Genomic DNA, 18,410 nt, shown 5'->3' on the forward strand with positions numbered 1-18,410 from the left:
TTGCTGGAAAAATGCACACAGCCAAGTTTGAACAAGGATTCAATGAAAAAAGGATCCCTGGCTGATTTTCCAGTCCTCACAGGCTGAAAACCTACCCACTATTCCTTTGAATTCACATTTTTATGCAAAATATTCACAATAAGGAGAAATTTCTTTGCTCAGCCACAACTTGTATTTATATAGCGCCTTTAACATAGTAAAACGTCCCAAGGCACTTCACAGGAGTGTTATAAAACAAAAAAATTGACACCGAGTCACATAAGGAAATATTAGAGCAGATGACCAAAAGCTTGGTTAAAGAGGTAGGTCTTAAGGAGCGTCTTAAAGGAGGAGAGGTAGAGAGATTTAAGGAGTGAATTCCAGAGCTTGGGGCCTAGGCAGCTGAAGGCACAGCCACCCATGGCTGAGTGATTAAAATCAGGGATGCTCAAGAGGGCAGAATTAGAGGAGCGCAGATATCTTGGGGGGTTGTGGGACTGGAGGAGATTACAGAGATATAGAGGGGCAAGGCCATGGAGGGATTTGAAAACAAGGATGAGAATTTTTAAATCGAGCCATTGCTTAACCGGGAGCCAATGTAGGTCAGTGAGCATAGGGGTGATGTGTGAACGGGACTTGGTGCGAGTTAGGACACGGGCAGCTGAGTTTTGGATGACCTCAAGTTTACATAGGGTAGACATGGGAGGCCAGCCACGAGTGCGTTGGAATAGTCAAGTCTAGAGGTAACAAAGGCATGGATGTGGGTTTCAGCAGCAGATGAGCTGAGGCAGGGGCGGAGACGGGTGGTGTTATGGAGGTGGAAATAGGCGGTCTTAGTTATGGCGCGGATATGTGGTCGGAAGTTCATTTCAGGGTCAAATATGACACCAAGGTTGAGAACAGTCTTGTAAGCCTCAGACAGAAGCTAGGGAGAGGGATGGAGTTGGTGGCTAGGGAACGGAGTTTGTGGTGGGGACCAAAGGCAATAGCTTTGGTCTTCCAAATATTTAATTGGGGAAAATTTCTGCTGATCCAGTACTCAGCGAGTGGTTAGAGTGTGGAACTCGCTACTTTAGGAAGTGGTTGAGGCAAATAGCTTAGATGTTTTCAAAGAAAGATATGCTGAAAGGCTGAGATGAGGTGGTTAGAATGGGAGGATACCCGTGTGGAATATAAACACCAGCACAGACTGGTTGGGCTGAATGGCCTGTTTCTGTGCTGTATATTCTATGCAATTCTATGTAATAACAAGCAACACAGACCATAATGCGATTTTCTGACAAAAATGCATTAATTTAATTAACACAGGGATATGAAGACACAGAGGAGTGCCAGTCTGAATATGAACTCTGAGGAAACTTCAGCTTGTCAATGGTGTGAAGGAGTAGCATTTTTTACACTAGTTTTTGAATTCTATTTTTATAAGGAAACTCCTTAACGGATTTCTTATGGTTTTTAAACCATGCTAGATTTTAACAATAACAAGCTCTCCTTATCTTCTGATGAAATGTTCACTGAGTATGGGCGATAGAAATGGGTGGAACGGAGTCCATGATGTACATGGTCTTTAGAAGGAGTGGCCTTTTCTCATTCTTGCTTTTTTTGTGTTCGTATATATCACCAATAAATCCACAAGCCAGTCTTTGATCCTTTCATTTACCCTTTGCTTTAAAGTATTCACCTTAAATAAAGAAACATATTGGTGTTAGATGATTTATTCTTTTCACAAATGCAACATAATCACGCTGTACTCTTGCAAGAGGCACATATTGGCTACACTACTATTTGTTTTTGAAGTCTAAAATATTTATGGACTGGCAAAATTGACTCATTGATTCATTGACTGGAGAAAGCTGAAATATTTTTCAAAATATGCTACTTAGATTGGATGCTTCTTTGGAAATTTGGCTAGTAAGATAAAAAGTAAATTGAAAATAATTCATGTTTTTACAGATTGTTGTTTACTGAAATAGCAATAGTTGTCCTTCTAAAAGCTGGCACTAACTCCGGGACTACATCACCTCCAATCCTTCTCCAGTATGAGCAGCTCTCATCTACTCTGGTACTTGGCTTTTTGACATTCAACTAACTTTACATCCATGCTATTACATTTCCTCTCATACCATATCCCTGATTTTTTTCTAACCAGTCTCTTGTGAAACACCTTAATAAATGGCTTCTGAAAATCTATGTATACTAAATCTACTGCATGTCTTTTATGCATCCAATTGCTCATGTATTCAAGAAAATATTAAATGTCAAACACAACTTGCCTTTATTCAAGAAAATATTAAATTTGTCAAACACAACTTGCCTTTAATAAATCCACGGTGGCTGTCCATGATACCCATTTCTAAATGCTCACTAATTTTATCTCAACTGATGTATTCTAAAAATTTGCCTACAACTGATGTTAGACTAATTGGTTTATATAGTTACCCGGTTTATCCATTTCTCCTATCTAGAATATCAGCTACTGTCAAATCCATGCACGATCTGCATATTTAAGGATTGAAAATTGTGGCCAGAACCTCTGCCATCTCCTCTCTGACTTTTTTCAATAGTCTAGTATCCATGCCATCAGGCCCCAGTAACTTGAGTTCTGCTATTTTTTCAGAAGCAATCCTTTTTTTTTACAGTTAATTCTATCAATGTTTCCATATATAAATGAAGCAATGTTTCTGTTCTTGTTGGAATAGTATACAGAGCTCATGGAAAAGACACATTAATGTTAAGGCAAGTGATTTTTAAATTTCTTAGCGACCTTTTTTTTTCTTTTTTCCCATCTTGACTACTGCCTTGTGGGTAGACCACTACTAAACATACAGCTCCACCTAGTGTACCATTCTAGAATGACATGTTACTGATCATTACATCCCCCTTCCTTAGAGGTTAAACAAAATCAATATCAATCAATCATAACGACATAAACATCTTCACAACAGTCAACACATTTTCAAAGCTTTACTTTATGAACTCTAAGCTTTTCATTCTTTTATTATAGTTTTCTTTGTACTCAAAGATTAAGTCTATCAGGCTTTTTTACTTCACGTGTGGATCTTCTCAGCACAGGTAAGTCTGAGGTGTTTTCATGAGAGCCTGTATGTGTGTTTGTGTTAGATTGTTCTGGTGGTGAGTGACAAGATTCAGTTGCGGCATTGTCATCGATTTGCTCTTAGATAGTTTCTTGTGTTTTCAGGAGGGAATGGCGGTTCCTCCTGAGAATCTGTCCTTCCTCAGTTCTAACAGTGTATGACCTTGGTCCTACTTCCTCAAGAACTGTAGCTTTCCTGTTCCATGCATCTGGATCCTCAATCCTGACAACATCATCTCTTGTCAATGGTTTCAGAGTTTTGGATGACTTGTCATAGTGTGATTTCTGTTTCAGCTTTAACAGTTGAAGTCTCTGTCTCAGTTCCTTACTCTGCTTTTCTTTTGCACAGCAGGGTAGCGTGGTGCGCAACTTGCGACCCATTAGGAGTTCAGCAGGTGAAGAACCAGAGTCTAAAGGGGAGGCTTGGTAGCTCAGCAGGGCGAGATAAGGATCAGACTTGCTTTCTGTTGCTTTCTTCAGTAGCTGTTTGAAAACTTGAACACCTTTCTCTGCCTTACCATTCAACTGAGCATACAGAGGACTGGATGTGATGTGTTGAAAGTCATAATGTGCTGCAAACTGTTGCCACTCCTTACAGTTGAAGCACGGACCATTGTCGCTAACGGCAATCCTAGGAATTCTATGTCTGGCGAAGATGGATTTAACATGCATTATGACACTGCTTGCTGATGTGCTTGAGAGCAGCGCCATCTCGGGATAGTTAGAATAGTAGTCAATCACTAATAGATAGTCTTTACCATTCAAATGAAAAAGGTCCATACCAACTTTTTGCCATGGTGCTGTTGGTAAGTCAGTTACTATCATTGGTTCCTTTGCTTGTTTGTTTTGGTATTTCTGACATGTCTCTCATATGCCTATCATGTTCTCAATGTCCTTATTTATGCCAGGCCAATAAACAGTGTCTCTTGCTCTCCTTTTGCATTTTTCAATTCCGAGGTGTCCCTCATGAATCCTTTTGAGCATGTCTTGATGTAGAGCCTGTGGAATGACTATTCTGTTCTGTTTTAGTAATAGTCCACTTGCGACACTTAACTCTGACCTGATGTGATAGTACTTTGGACAGGAACCTTTTGGCCAACCATGATGAATGTTCTCTATTACTGTTTGTAACACTGTATCTTTTACTGTTTCTTCTGCTATTTGCTTTGATTTTGTGTCTGACACGGGCAGCGCAGCAGTGACCATACTCACATGAACATCCACGTCTTCCTCAGTAGAGCTCACATGACTCATTGTGGGTGCTCAGGATAGTGCATCTGCTAACACTATGTGTTTGCCTGGTGTGCAGATCAGTTCAAAGTCATATCTTTGCAGCTCCATCATGAGTCGTTGAATCCTTGGAGACATTCAGATTTTTTTTTATGATGGCAACCAGTGGGCAGTGGTCTGTCTCAACTGTGAAGGTGGGAAGTCCATATATATAGCCATGGAACTTTTCTAGTCCAACTACCAAGCCTAGACATTCCTTTTCAATCTGGGCGTATCGACACTCGGAGTCAGTCATAGACCTGGAGGCATAGGCAACAGGCTTCCAATCTTCACCCTCTGCTTGTAGCAAGACCGCGCCTAGGCCATCTTTTGATGCATCCGTTGACACTTTGATTCTCTTTGTTGGGTCAAAGAAGGTGAGTACAGGTGTGGTTGTCAGCACTGTTTTGAGGTTCATCCACTCTTGTTCATGTCTTTCTGTCCATGCGAACTCATTTGTTTTATGTAGCAGGTCTCGCAGACAGGCTGTCTTGGCTGACAAGTTAGGAATGAACTTTCCAATGAAGTTTATCATCCCCATGATGCGTAGCATTCCATTTTTGTCAGTGGGTCGGGGCATGTTGAGTATGGCGTTTACTTTTTCCATATCTGGCTCTATTCCTTCGCCAGATAGATTATCTCCTAGGAAAGTGACTTCCTGGACGCCAAACTGACACTTGGCTTTGTTGAGCTTCAGTCCATTCCAGCGTATGCTCTGTAGCACTTTAGTCAGTCTCTCATTGTGTTCTTTCAGTGTGGAGCCCCAGATGATGTCATCAACATAGACCCGAACTCCTTCCAGACCTTCCATTATGTGTTCCATCGCTCTATGAAAGATTTCAGATGCAGATATTATCTCGAAAGGCATTCTGAGGAAACAATACCTGCCAAATGGTGTGTTGAAGGTACAGTATTTGGTGCTCTCTTCATCCAGTTTTAGTTGCCAAAATCCTTGTGAGGCATTGAGCTTTGTGAAGTATCTGGCACCTGACATTTCACTGGTGATTTCTTCTCGCTTGGGGATCTGGTAGTGTTCACGTTTTATGTTTGCATTTAAGTCCTTTGGATCCATGCATACTCTTAGATCATTGTTCTTTTTCTTTACACATACCATGGAGTTAACCCAGTCTGTTGGCTCTTCGACTTTCCTGATGACTCCTAGTGTGGTCATTCTGTCCAGCTCATTCTTGAGCCGGTCACGCAGGGGTGCTGGAACTCTTCGTGGAGCATGTACCACTGGCTGAGCATCCTCCTTTAGCTGGATCTTGTAAGTGAATGGTAGAACTCCAAATCCTTTGAACACATCCTGGAAATTACTCACTACAGAATCCACTGAGTCATCTGGTCTGCTTATGGCACAGTTTATATGGTAGACTCTCTTGACCAGTTCTAAGTCCTCACAAGCTTTGTCACCTAATAGTGAATCAAGTCCTTCAGCCACAACGGAAAACATGAGATGATGCACTTTGTCTTTGACTGTCACTTTAAGTCTGCATACACCTAAGCTATCTATTTTCTGTCCATTATAGTTCTTCAGTAGTACTGACTTTTTCTGTAATTTGGGCTTTTCTTTCATATTTTTAATGTCACTCATACTGATTAAGTTTGCTTTTGCCCCAGTGTCTAGTTTCAATGTAACTAATGCTCCATTTACCTGCAGTGGCATCATCCATTTGTCCTCTTTTACTGCATTAACTTTATGTTCAGCATTGTCCATTCCTGAGGGCTGCACATTTTCTGTATCCTTTTCTATATTGTCATATGACACCATTCCTACAAAAAATGTCTCACTGAAATCAGTGTCCTCAATCACATTGACTTGTTGCCCTTTCTTTGCCAAACAATGCTTTTCAAAAGTAAAAACAAAGTGATTCTTTCCATTACATTTTGTGCACATTTTTCCAAACGCTGGGCATTGTCTTGACTGGTGCTGGTAACCACAGCGTTTACAATTAAAAATTCCATCCTCCGATTGCTTTGCATTTCTGTTCTGCCCACGTTTCTTCCCCTCATAGGACACAGCACCGACAGCAGCACAGCCATTCACTACAGTCGCATTATTATTAATTTCACTGAAAGTCTTTGCGTGCTGTTGAGCTAGCTCACTGGCATGGCATACTTTCACAGCATCCTCCAATGTTAGTTCGGTTTCTCTCAACAAATGTTCCCTGACTTTTTTATCATGAATACCAAACACAATCTGGTCACGAATCATGGATGATTTCAGTTCAGAGAAATTACATGTCTGTGCTTTCAGTTTCAGATCGGTCACGAAGCTATCAAAAGTCTCATTTTGCTGCTGTGTCCGTGAACGGAACACGTACCTCTCATAGGTCTCGTTCTTTTTGGGAGAACAATGTGTATCAAACTTCTTTAGCACATCGTCCATTTTTTCTCTGTCCTCCTCTTGATCAAATACAAACGTATTAAATACCTCTATCGCCTGCAGGCCTGCAACCGTGAGCAGCAATGCTATTTTCCTTGCGTCTGGCTTCATACCGAACCCGATGGCAGCAATGTAGAGTTCGAATTGTTGTTTGAAAGTCCGCCAATTGCAGTTGACATTCCCCGTGAGTTTCAAACCCTCCGGTGACTTCAAATTCTCCATGTCGCATTTCACAATATTCAGCAGATATTACCAATCCTGATACCATGTTATGTTCATAAATAAATAGACGTTTTCATTATGAACAGCTAGCTTGAGCTAGTCATTTATTCAGCCATGTGGACTAGTGTACAGGCATCCATCTTGACTACTGCCTTGTGGGTAGCCCACTACTAAACATACAGCTCCACCTAGTGTACCATTCTAGAATGACATGTTACTGATCATTACAATTTTAAAATTTCTTAGCGATTTTTTTCCCCTTTTTTTCTGAAATTGCAATGGTGGTATTTGAACTTGCGTTCTATAGCTAATTAGTCTAGGCCTTAATTAAAACTGGATTACTATTCCAGGTGCATAACACTACACTACCGTACCCAATTACAGAGTATGTCGTCTGATGCAAATATGCCTGCAGATATCATGCAGCATACGGCTGGTACAAACTGTGACAGTAACCGTCAGCTGCATCCTGAAACTTGGCTCTATAGGGATGGTTCCATGAAATGTCAGAAGGTTAACCACCTCATACAGCATCATCTTCCATTTTAATAGCCATCAAAAGGTACTGGGCTGCTCTGTCACTTGCTTGCAAATTCATGTCTGCACCTTATGACTCATCAAGGCAACACTTAGCTGAGTGACAACCAGCACATATCAGCCTTTGGGGAATGGGAACACACTTCCAGTAAATCAAAATTCATTAAGCTGTGACCTTGAAGACCAAAGTATTGAATTATACAGGAATTCATAGTTTCAGCCATTTGATGCAAAACCAGTAACTAACTAGTCTGTATGCTACATCAAGTAGTCAATTTTCATTTTCAGCATACACCAGATGGGCACAACAAATGGAATGTGTGCCCGATATGCCCAAATCATTTTGATGATCAGACTTCATTTGCATTTCACTGGTGAGCTACCCATATATTTCCAGCCTTGATAGGCAGCTTGTCATTTTGGAAGGGTGTAAAACATGACGAGGCAGCCACAATATGTAGGCCTGTAGCAATGGGTTAAAGGGGAGGACTGGACCAATCTGGGGGAGAGAGGGTGATGGTGAGCATTATGAGCAAGGATCAAGGATAGCATTTATAGGAAAGCTGAAGCCACAAAACTGCCAAATAACCTATTTTTATTGTTACCAGAATTGTTTCCAGTGATCCCTTTAAGTGACACTGATGCTCGCCATCTCACACTCTGGACACTGGGTGGTTCCGCCACTCAGCGAACATAGCGCTAAACATCACAGCTTCAACATACACACTTGGATACATCCCCTTTGGGGTCCTATCTACTTCGTAGAATCCCAACTTGCATAGCATAGCTGTTTGCTGCAGGAGCGCTGGCCAACTAAATTGAGGCCTACTCAAAAACCGCAGCAGGTGGGCTTCAGGTGAGTTATCTATAGTAAATCAATGTTTGTAATTTTAGTGTTGCTATTGCAATGTTCAGGGTGAAAAATGGGGATGCAGAGATGCCACAATAAGAGCCTACACTTCTTAGTCTCAATTAAATCCAATCTTTCAGTTGTTTTACATACTTAGTTTCCCAATACTCACCAAGTTTCTCCACAGCTTCAACACACACACTTGGATACATCCCCTTCCTGTAAGTGGCACAGATAATATATGATCCTGTCTTTACCAACAGCAGGCCCTCATTATTCTGTTTAAAGAAACCAGCATCCAGTTATTAAACAGCTTAATTCATAATTCAATATCAGGTTTTAAAAAAGCACTACAAAAAAAATTGCTGACTCCAGACATGCCCTGAATAAAAGACTTAAAAATGCAGTACACAAAACCCGAACAAATATCAGTCAATTCCTCTACTCTTTTTATTTTAAACTTGATAGACAGCTCATTCAAATCTTTTTGTAGTTATTTTCTTCAAATATTTATCATTCAGATCAATATCAGTCTTTGAACACAACCAGTTCATAGAAAGATGCACAAAGGACAATACAGTAAGTACAGTTTAAAATGCATAAATAGATTGAACACAAATTGAATATGTGCCTACTATTTTAATATAAATAATAATATCTCAGCTTACATATTTACAGTACACTGAATTCTTATCTGCTCTGACACATAGGTAGTTTACATTCTTAAAGTAAAGGCCATCTTCTCGGATGTTGCCTGGCTGCTTGAAAGCATTCACGAAGGCTTGAGTTTCCACTGGTTCCAACTAACAAAAACAAAATGTTTCATGTTATTGGAAACTATTTTTCATTTTACTGAAACCTATTGTTATCAAACATGCCCAAACATACAGGTGTGGTTAAGTACAGCACAACACAATGCGTGACAGCTGAATATTTCAGTCATACCTTGAAACTACGTTATAAATGTGACTTGGAATCAATTATTAGTCAATATACCCACAGCAGCTTAGATTTTTCTGTACAGGTGCAGTTTACACCCATACGATTAAAAACCATTTTTTACTGACACAAACTGAGGTTTGCTTTTTCCGCCCAATTTTCCAAGGTGAGTTCATTAGAATAAGTTCAGGTGCATAAATGATGGAAACAGCAAACTGCATATCAGTGAAGACAGTTCCCCATGGTCATTGCCAGGTAGGTGTGCCAAAGTCTGCAGATGTGGTTGTTGTATCTTTTGTGGATGTGGCCAATCAGTGTACACTGGCTGTTGATAACCTGTGGCATGCCTTTTTTCATGCAGTACTACTGACATTGTCAGTAGTTTTCTCTCCACAGACACTGTACCTTCAAAAACCGCCATCAACACTACCCTCCTTAAAAACCCACCCTTGACCCATCTGTCCCCTCCAACTGTTTGACTTCCTTTTTCCCTCTACAATCCTAGAATATGACACTGCCTGCCAACTCTATGCCCATCCTTCCCAAGTCCCTGTTCAAATTCTTCCAGTCAGCTTCCAACTTTCTGTCAGTACTATAAAGCCAAAGACATGAATCAAATTGTTATTGTTCCTTCAACAGTGTTTGAAACTACTGAGCATGCCTTGCAACCTTGTCATATTGTTTGAACGTGAACAGGGCTTTATATCCCACATTCTATCCATCACGAGACTGCTTATTTGTAACTCTGCTGCACTGCTCACCTCCACCTACATCACAACAGTGACTACACTTCAAAAGTACTTCATTGGCTGTAAAACGCTTTGGGATGTCCTGAGGTTGTGAAAGGCACTATATAAATGCTAACATAAAAGGGAATTGCTAACATAAAAGGAAATTCAAAAGTCCTCTACAGGCATATAAATTATAAACGGGTAGTAAGAGGAGGGGTGGGGCCGATCAGAGACCAAAAAGGAGACCTACGCATGGAGGCAGAGGGCATGGCTGAGGTACTAAATGAGTACTTTGGCAGCATCTTCTTCCTTGGTAAAGACAGATGCAAAGTCATAGTGAAAGAGGAGATAGTGGAGTTACTGGATGAGATAAAAATTGATAATGAAGAAGTACTAGAAAGGCTTTCTGTACTTAAAGTTGATAAGTCACCAGGACTGCATGGGATGCATCCTAGGAAGCTGAGGGAGGTTAAGGAGGAAATCGCGGAGGTACTGGCCATAATCTCCCAATCCTCCTTAGAAGCGGGGGTGGTGCCAGAGAACTGGAGAATTGCAAATGTTACACCCTTGTTCAAAAAAGGGTGTAAGGATAAACCCAGCAACTACAGGACAGTCAGTTTAACCTCAGTAGTGGGGAAGCTTTTAGAAACGATAATCAGGGACAACATTAACAGTCACTTGGGCAAGTGTGGATTAATTAAGGAAAGCCAGCACATATTTGTTAAAGGCAAATCGTGCTTAACTAACTTGATTGAATTTTTTGATGAAGTAACAGAAAGGGTTGATGAGGGCAATGCGGTTGATGTGGTGTATATGGACTTCCAAAAGGCGCTTGATAAAGTGCCACATAATAGGCTTGCCAGCAGAGTTGAAGCCCATGGAATAAAAAGGAGAGTGGCAGCATGGATATGAAATTAGCTAAGTGAAACGAAACAGAGAGTAGTGGTGAATGGTTGTTTTTCGGACTGGAGGAAGGTGTTCCCCAGAGGTCGGTATTAGGGCCACTGCTTTTCTTGATATATATTAATGACTTGGACTTGGGAGTGCAGGGCACAATTTCAAAATTTGCAGATGACAGAAAACTTGGAAGTATAGTGAACAGTGAGTAGGATAGCGATAGACTTCAAGAAGACAGACAGGCTGGTGAAATGGGCGGACACGTGGCAGATGAAATTTAACACAGAAAAGTGTGAAGTGATACATTTGGTAGGAAGAACGAGGAGAGGCAATATAAAATAAAGGGTACCATCCTAAAGTGGGTGCATGAACAGAGAGACCTAAGTGTATATGTGCACAAATCGTTGAAGGTGCCAGGGCAGGGTGAGGAAGTGATTAAAAAAACATACAGGATCCTGGGTTTTATAAATAGAGGCATAGAGTACAAAAGCAAGGAAGTTATGATGAACCTTTATAAAACACTGGTTCGGCCTCAACTGGAGTATTGGAGTATTGTGTCCAATTATGGGCACCGCACTTTAGGAAGGATGTGAAGGCCTTAGAGAGGGTGCAGAAAAGATTTACGAGAATGATTCCAGGGACAAGGGACTTCAGTTACGTGGATAGACTAGAGAAGCTGGGGTTGTTCTCAGAGCAGAGAAGGTTGAGAGGAGATTTGATAGAGGTGTTCAAAATCATGAGGGGTCTAGACAGAGTAGATAGAGAAAAACTGTTCCCATTGGCGGAAGGGTTGAGAACCAGAGGACACAGATTTAAGGTGATTGGCAAAAGAACCAAAGGCAACATGAGGAAAAACTTTTTTACTCAGCAAGTGGTTAGGATCTGGAATGCATTGCCTGAAAGGGTGGTGGAGACAGATTTAATCATGGCTTTCAAAAGGGAATTGGATAAGTACTTGAAGGAAAAAAATTTGCAGGGCTATCGGGAAAGGGCGGGGGAGGGGGACTAGCTGACGTGCTCTTGCCGAGAGCCGGCACGGGCTCGACGGGCCGAATGGCTTCCTTTGTGCTGTAACCATACTATGATTCTATGATAAGTCTTTCTTCTACCTATACCTCCGCTCCTCCATCACTAAATCCTACTCATGCCCTGGTCCCCTCCAGATAGAATTATTCAATGCTCTCCTTGTTGGTCGCCTATCCTCCACTTGTCATAAACTCTAACTTGTCCAAAGCTCTGCTACAAGGATCTTGCAGGTTTAGGGTGACACACTGGGAGTCATATTGGTAGCAGTAGTTACGCTGGGGATTAAAAAGAAACTAAAACAATTGGCATAAAAGCTCATAAGAACCTAAATGCCAACAGAAAATAAATACAAAAACAAACTTGGATTATGCTTGCAGAATAGAGGACACATTTAAAATGACAAAACCTCAAAAAAACCGAGAAGTTAGAAGATATTTCCCCCCACTGAATAATGAATGTGTGAAACAGACTAGGAGCAAATGTTTCTTTCTTCACATAATACAATGACACCCTCTGCAGTGTTATAGTGTAAATAAAACTACACTCAGAAGTAACAGGAGCAGGATCAGTTTATTTCATACCAATCCACATCCCACATTAATGTCCTACCATGTATGTAACAAACAACACAATCCTACACTTTTAATCCAAATCTAACCCACATATACACAAACCGTAACTATTATTAAGACATTTCATCTCTAAATACGTGCTGTGCCCTTAGTCTGCTCCCTTGTGATAAGAGTGAATTGCTAACAAAGCACAGATCAACTGTACTAATTTTGTCACAGCTTCATTATTCCTATACCTAGATGTGATCAGGTGTACATTGCAATCTATCTCATGTCCATTAAAGCCTGAGGAGTCTCTCTCGGTCTCATGCTGTAGCTGGGTCCTTTAATGCTGCGGTTTCAGTGCCCAGTCTTAATGGCAGAGACAGAGAGCACGCTCTCTGGGTTGTGTGCTTTTTAATCTGCAACAAAGGGGTGGAGCCTTATGTCACAGACATAATTTGGGGAACTAGTTGGTTGCACAGGAGCCAGTAACCTCTTCTTAAGCCATTTCCAATTCTCATGCAGCTCAGCATGTCACTGGAACTTAGGGTGGACTGGCCTCATAGGAAAGCGAGAGATTTCCCGAGTGCCCCAGTGAATGGTTCCATAGCGCTGTATTATTGGCACCTCCCTTTTACAGGAGAATTCCGAAGAATCCCACACCCTTCAGGGGGAGTTAATCTGCCCCTGCTGGAACCCGTGAGATTTATTCTCTTGATCACCAAAACAAACATTACAAGTTGAAGGTATTGAACTCATCACCAAAAATATAACAAATGCACATTCTTACCTTGAATCCTTTGGAGGCTGTCACCACTGAGAGAGTTTTCAAATTTATGATTGCGCAATCATGAACATGGTTTGTTGCAAGAAGAGACTGAGTCAGCAGATCCTGGTATTCACCCATTTTGAATTTATCCTGTCAAAACAAAACAAACAGAACACTGTACAGTTATTCCAAGCATCAAAAGCTAAGACTGTAGTTTATTTTAACCTATGTTATCTTCATTGCTAGGTTTGGGTTCTTGGGCATTATCATTCTCTAGCATTTACAGAAATTAATTTTTTAACACCTCCCTCTCTGGAAAATAATATAGTGTAAGAACCAACCAACTAACCACATAAGTGCCAGGTAATGACCATCTCAAGCAAGAATAAATCCAGCATCCACCAACCCCTCTCCCCCCTCCAACCTTCAATGGCACCACCATCACTGAGTCCTCCACCATCACTGAGTCCTCCACCATCAACATCCTGAAGGTCATTATTGACCAGAAGCAGAAGTGGACCAGCCATATCAACAATACGATATCAAAATACTGCAGATGCTGGAAATCCAAAATAACAACAGAAAATGCTGGAAAAACTCAGCAGGCCAGGCAACATCCGTGGAGAGAGAAATAGAGTCAACGTTTCAGGTCGAAACCCTTTGTCAAGACTGAAAAAGCACAGGAAATGAAACAGATTAAAAGGCCAGTTTGGGGGCTGGGAGAGAACAAAAGAGAAGTGAAGAGACATATCAACAGCCTGGCATCAAGAGCAAGACAAAGGCTGGGCACGTTGCGACCAGTGGCTCACCTCCTGACCTTTCAAAGCCTATCCACCATCTACTATGTTAAAGTTAGGAATGTGATGGAATTCTCACCACGCCTGGATGGGTGCAACAACAATCAAGAAACTTGACACCATTCAGGATAGAGCAGTTTGTTTGATTTGTGCCCCTGCCTTTGGAATCAATTTCAATCCCAACTACCACCTGCATACTCTGTGGCTGCAATATGTACAATTTACAGGATGCATTGCAGCAACTCACCAAGGTTACTTTGACAGCAGCCCCCCTCCCCTGCTACCGCTACAACCAAGAATGACAAAAGCAGCAATGTTATGGGAACATCATCACCTTCATGCACCCCTCTAAGTCACACACCAACCTGACTAGGACTTACATTGTCGTTACTTCATCATCACTGGGTCAGAATTTATTTACATATTAGATGTAAATTTTAAAGTATTTGTCAAATATTACTGATACAATACAGCACAGAAATGTGCAAAGTTTGAAATTATTTAAATTATCCTGACATTATAAAGGTTTTCTGTTTTGAAAATAAATTCCTTCATAATTTTCTTTCTTTTCTTTCTTTAATACACTGCGCTAATTGTTCTCTTTCACTCCCTCCAGAGTTGTTAAGCACTTACTTAACTTTTCGCTAACTTTTAGAAGCTCTCATTTTTCCAGTCTCCTGTTTATAGCTACTTGATCCAATTCTTTCCGCAGAGAAACCAAACACCATTAGCAGTTTTCCATTCATCATTCGATAAATCATAGAAATGAACACAAAGGGAGATGGTCAGAGATGTCGAAGGCCAGTCATCCCAGTCCCAGGACATCACTGCAGGAGTTCCTCAGGGAATCTTCCACAGCTCAACCATCTTAAGCTACTTTATCAATGAGCATCTGTCTGTCTTGAGAGATCAGGAGTGGGGCACAGTACACTGACAGTACACAGTGTTCAACTCTTCCCATTATTGAAGCAACTCATGCCAGCCTACAGCATGAACTGGATATCATCCAGGCTTGAGCTGACAAGTGGCAGGAAACATTTGCACCACATAAGTGGCAGGTAATGACCATTCAAACAAGAGAAAGTCCAGCCATCTCCTTCCATGGCCTTGTCCCACCCTATCTCCAAGGTCTCCTCCACACTTATGTGCCATCCTTAGCTCTTCAATCCTCCATCTCATCTCCTGCACATTCCCCCATTCAACCATCAACAGCAGAGCTTTCAGCTATCTCAGCCTTTATCTGTGAAACTCCCTCTCTAAAACTCTTGCCCTGCTTCCTCTCTCCATGCCTTTAAGTGCCTTCTCAAAACCCATCTAGTTAACCATGTCGTCGGTCACCTCGCTCAATTCCCCTAAGTGCTTTGGGTGTTCTTCTAAAAAGAAAAAAGACTTACATTTATATAGCACCTTTCATGACCACTGGATGTCTCAAAGCGCTTTACAGCCAATGAAGTATTTTTGAAGTGTAGTCACTGTTGTAATGTGGGAAATGCGGCAGCCAACTTGTGCTCAGCAAGCTCCCACAAACAGCAATGTGATAATGACCAGATAATCTGTTTTTTGTTATGTTGGTTGAGGGGTAAATATTGGCCAGGACACCGGGGATAACTCCCCTGCTCTTCTTCAAAATAGTGCCTTGGGATCTTTTACGTACACCTGAGAAAGCAGACGGGGCCTCGGTTTAACGCATCATCCAAAAGACGGCACCTCCGACAGTGCAGCACTCCCTCAGCACTGTCCTGGAGTGTCAGCCTAGATTTATGTGCTCAAGTCCCTGGAGTGGGACCCACAACCTTCTGACTTAAAGGCGAGGGTGCTACCTACTGAGCCACAGCTGACACTATGTTAAAGGTGCTTTAACTATGTTAAATGTGCTATATAAATGCAATGTTGTTGCTGTTCTCTCAACCAAAGGTCAGTACTTCAATGTAGCACATCTTTATGATTATGTTAAGTAATCGATGCTCAACTCCTGAAGTGGGGTTTGGACCCACAACCTTTTGATTCGAATGTGAAAGTGCTACCAACTGAGCCAAGCTGATACTTGATTGAATCCGTTGCCTCTGAATTATCATTAATGTTCCTCCTCAGTAAGAACTTGCTGGGGGAGGGGAGCAATGGAGAGGACTGGAGAAGGGTACTGACTGATCATTGGCTATCAGTTTTGGAAAGCAGCATAGGGAAAAATGGCACAAGTGACAAAGAGATCAATACAGGGAATGACCTGATTGGCACTGTGTCAAACCAAATAACCTAGCCACAGAAACCAATCAATACAGCAATGGAGTGGTACTGAGCTGTACAGAACAGGTCTGACAGTCGGTGCTCACGCCAGCCAGCACGGCACCAGGGGCTGCGACTGTCCTCAGTGTCCTGCATTAGGGAGGGGGAATAACATCAGTCAGGGTTCGTGTCCCTGATCACCATTCAGTAACTGCTGCTGAGGGCAGGGGCGGGGTCTCCGCCCTGATACCTCCTCCTCAAACCTGGGTCGGGGCTCACCAGCGAGGGACGTGAGCTCTGGAGCCTGGTCTGAGGAGAGGAGCGGAAGGTGGATACGACAGAAGCAATAACAGAGCGACACACGGCAGCAGAGCAAGCGGCAGATGAAAGCCACCCGCCAGATCCGTCACCCCGCGGCCAGGGCCAGGACCCGCCTCCCACGCACCCACATTGGACGGAGTACCCGCACCGTCATAACAGTCACAGGGTCAGTGACCGCTCATTGGTCAGCCAGCTTGTCAATCACAACAGCATCACTTTCAAGGCGTTGAAAAAGCCGGGTCGCCATAGAAACCAGACCCTTTCATGATTGTTTATCGATGTACCCGAGAGCGGAAGAATCCGGTTCACATTTTTAAAAAACTCTGCGAAAACAAATATCCGAATCGTAGTTCTCAGCTGCAACGGGTGTCAAACGGCAATAACTATGAATCGGTAGAAACAGGAGCTGAGCCGGGCCGGTTGGTCGGTGAGGCGCTGTGATATCCCCAGTGAGCCGGGCCGGTCGGTCGGTGAGGCGCTGTGATATCCCTAGTGAGCCGGGCCGGTCGGTCGGTGAGGCGCTGTGATATCCCTAGTGAGCCGGGCCGGTCGGTCGGTGAGGCGCTGTGATATCCCTAGTGAGCCGGGCCGGTCGGTCGGTGAGGCGCTGTGATATCCCCAGTGAGCCGGGCCGGTCGGTCGGTGAGGCGCTGTGATATCCCCAGTGAGCCGGGCCGGTCGGTCGGTGAGGCGCTGTGATATCCCCAGTGAGCCGGGTTGGTCGGTTGGTCCTCGCTCTCTTCCCCCCCTCCCTCCCCGCGGTGACGGGGCGCGGCTCCGGACCATGAGCTCCAACAGGATCCGCTCGGATCACATCACCGTCCTTGGCCCGTTTCAGACCGAGTGCACCAGAGCTGTGAGTGCGGGGAGGAGGGAGAGGACGGCAAGGAAAGGAGGGGAAAGGAGTTAGTGACTTTAAATCTCGCCTCGCCCCCCACCTCCCCAAATAAATAACAAGCTGCCATGAATGTATCCCGTGCCACGCCGATTCACGTCTACATTTATCCGTTCTTTTTATAAAAAATACGGAGTAAAGTCACTTAATCTCACTGAAACGAATGAACAAAATGAGATTGATGAAAGCGCGGTTCCCCAACAATATGCCTTTTCTAATAAAACCCACAAGGAGACACTGAGTTGCCCGGTGTCCTCAAACAAAAGTGCACTTTTTTCCCCTCTAAAGAGGGACGCAACTAATGAGGAACTAAACCGTAAAACAAAAGACACTTATTCCCAGTGTTTTCTATGCCCTGCGGTGCCCACCGGTCACGCAAGGTTTCCCCACGATGTGTGGTTAATTTCCACATTGTTCGTGTTTCTCCCAAACCTGCAGCGCCGTGCGATATCCTCGAAATACGAAGAATTTGTTTCCACCTTTCCCCGGAGTCCACACAGTTGTTGAAACCTTTGAACAGATTCCCAGTTTGTTAAGCACCTTGTGGCGGTGCAGGCACCTACCGAGAGGGAGCTCTCTAGTAACCGAGTCAATGGTCTCAAACTGTGAATTCTAAACATAGTCACTGGTGCTCAAATCAGTGCGAAAACCGAGACACGGCCCTTGCAGCTATCCGACTCACTGCACAAGAGTTGCTATAGAGGATTCAAAGAGGGCGGGTTTATGTTTGACAGCTTTTTTTTGCCGGAGGTACCGGTATTTCGCAAATACGACAAAAATGTGTTTTATATTCCATACTGAGTAATGATTTATGATGTCAGGATAACTGATCTAGTGTCAGAGCAACCTCATAATTGTAAGCTTAAAAATCTTGAATTTGTATTTTTTTAAAGTTGCTTTAGCAGTTAAACGTTGAATGTG

The 18,410-nt window shown here is 42.7% G+C and overlaps 2 protein-coding genes across 4 annotated transcripts in view; one reads left to right on the top strand and one right to left on the bottom strand.

Annotated features, from left to right (window-relative positions):
* Positions 1-1,249: 1,249 nt before the first annotated feature.
* pfn4 (profilin family member 4) lies at positions 1,250-18,196 on the bottom strand. Of its 3 annotated transcripts, none has more exons than XM_085997087.1 (5): positions 18,053-18,196; positions 13,275-13,403; positions 9,057-9,140; positions 8,510-8,615; positions 1,250-1,660 (listed from the first exon to the last, which is right to left on the bottom strand). In XM_085997087.1, the coding sequence occupies exons 1-5, from the start codon at positions 18,107-18,109 to the stop codon at positions 1,632-1,634; spliced, it is 405 nt and encodes a 134-aa protein (XP_085853213.1). In that variant the 5' UTR covers positions 18,110-18,196; the 3' UTR covers positions 1,250-1,631. The 3 variants fall into 3 exon arrangements, with proteins under 3 accessions (XP_085853213.1, XP_085853212.1, XP_085853214.1); XM_085997086.1 differs by having other exon boundaries at positions 9,006-9,140; positions 18,053-18,190; XM_085997088.1 differs by lacking the exon at positions 18,053-18,196 and adding an exon at positions 16,879-17,100 and having other exon boundaries at positions 9,006-9,140.
* Positions 17,259-18,410, top strand: part of fam228a (family with sequence similarity 228 member A) — a 68,992-nt gene continuing 67,840 nt past the window's right edge. Inside the window, exon 1 of the mRNA XM_085997085.1 lies at positions 17,259-17,450. Within this exon, the coding sequence (XP_085853211.1) occupies positions 17,379-17,450 (72 nt within the window). The 5' untranslated portion in view covers positions 17,259-17,378. The remainder of the gene's footprint in view (positions 17,451-18,410) is intronic.

The sequence above is a fragment of the Somniosus microcephalus genome, chromosome 9, assembly GCF_052327205.1.
Source record: "Somniosus microcephalus isolate GS21.2 chromosome 9, FLI_Smic_1.0, whole genome shotgun sequence".
Taxonomy (NCBI): Eukaryota; Metazoa; Chordata; class Chondrichthyes; order Squaliformes; family Somniosidae; genus Somniosus; species Somniosus microcephalus.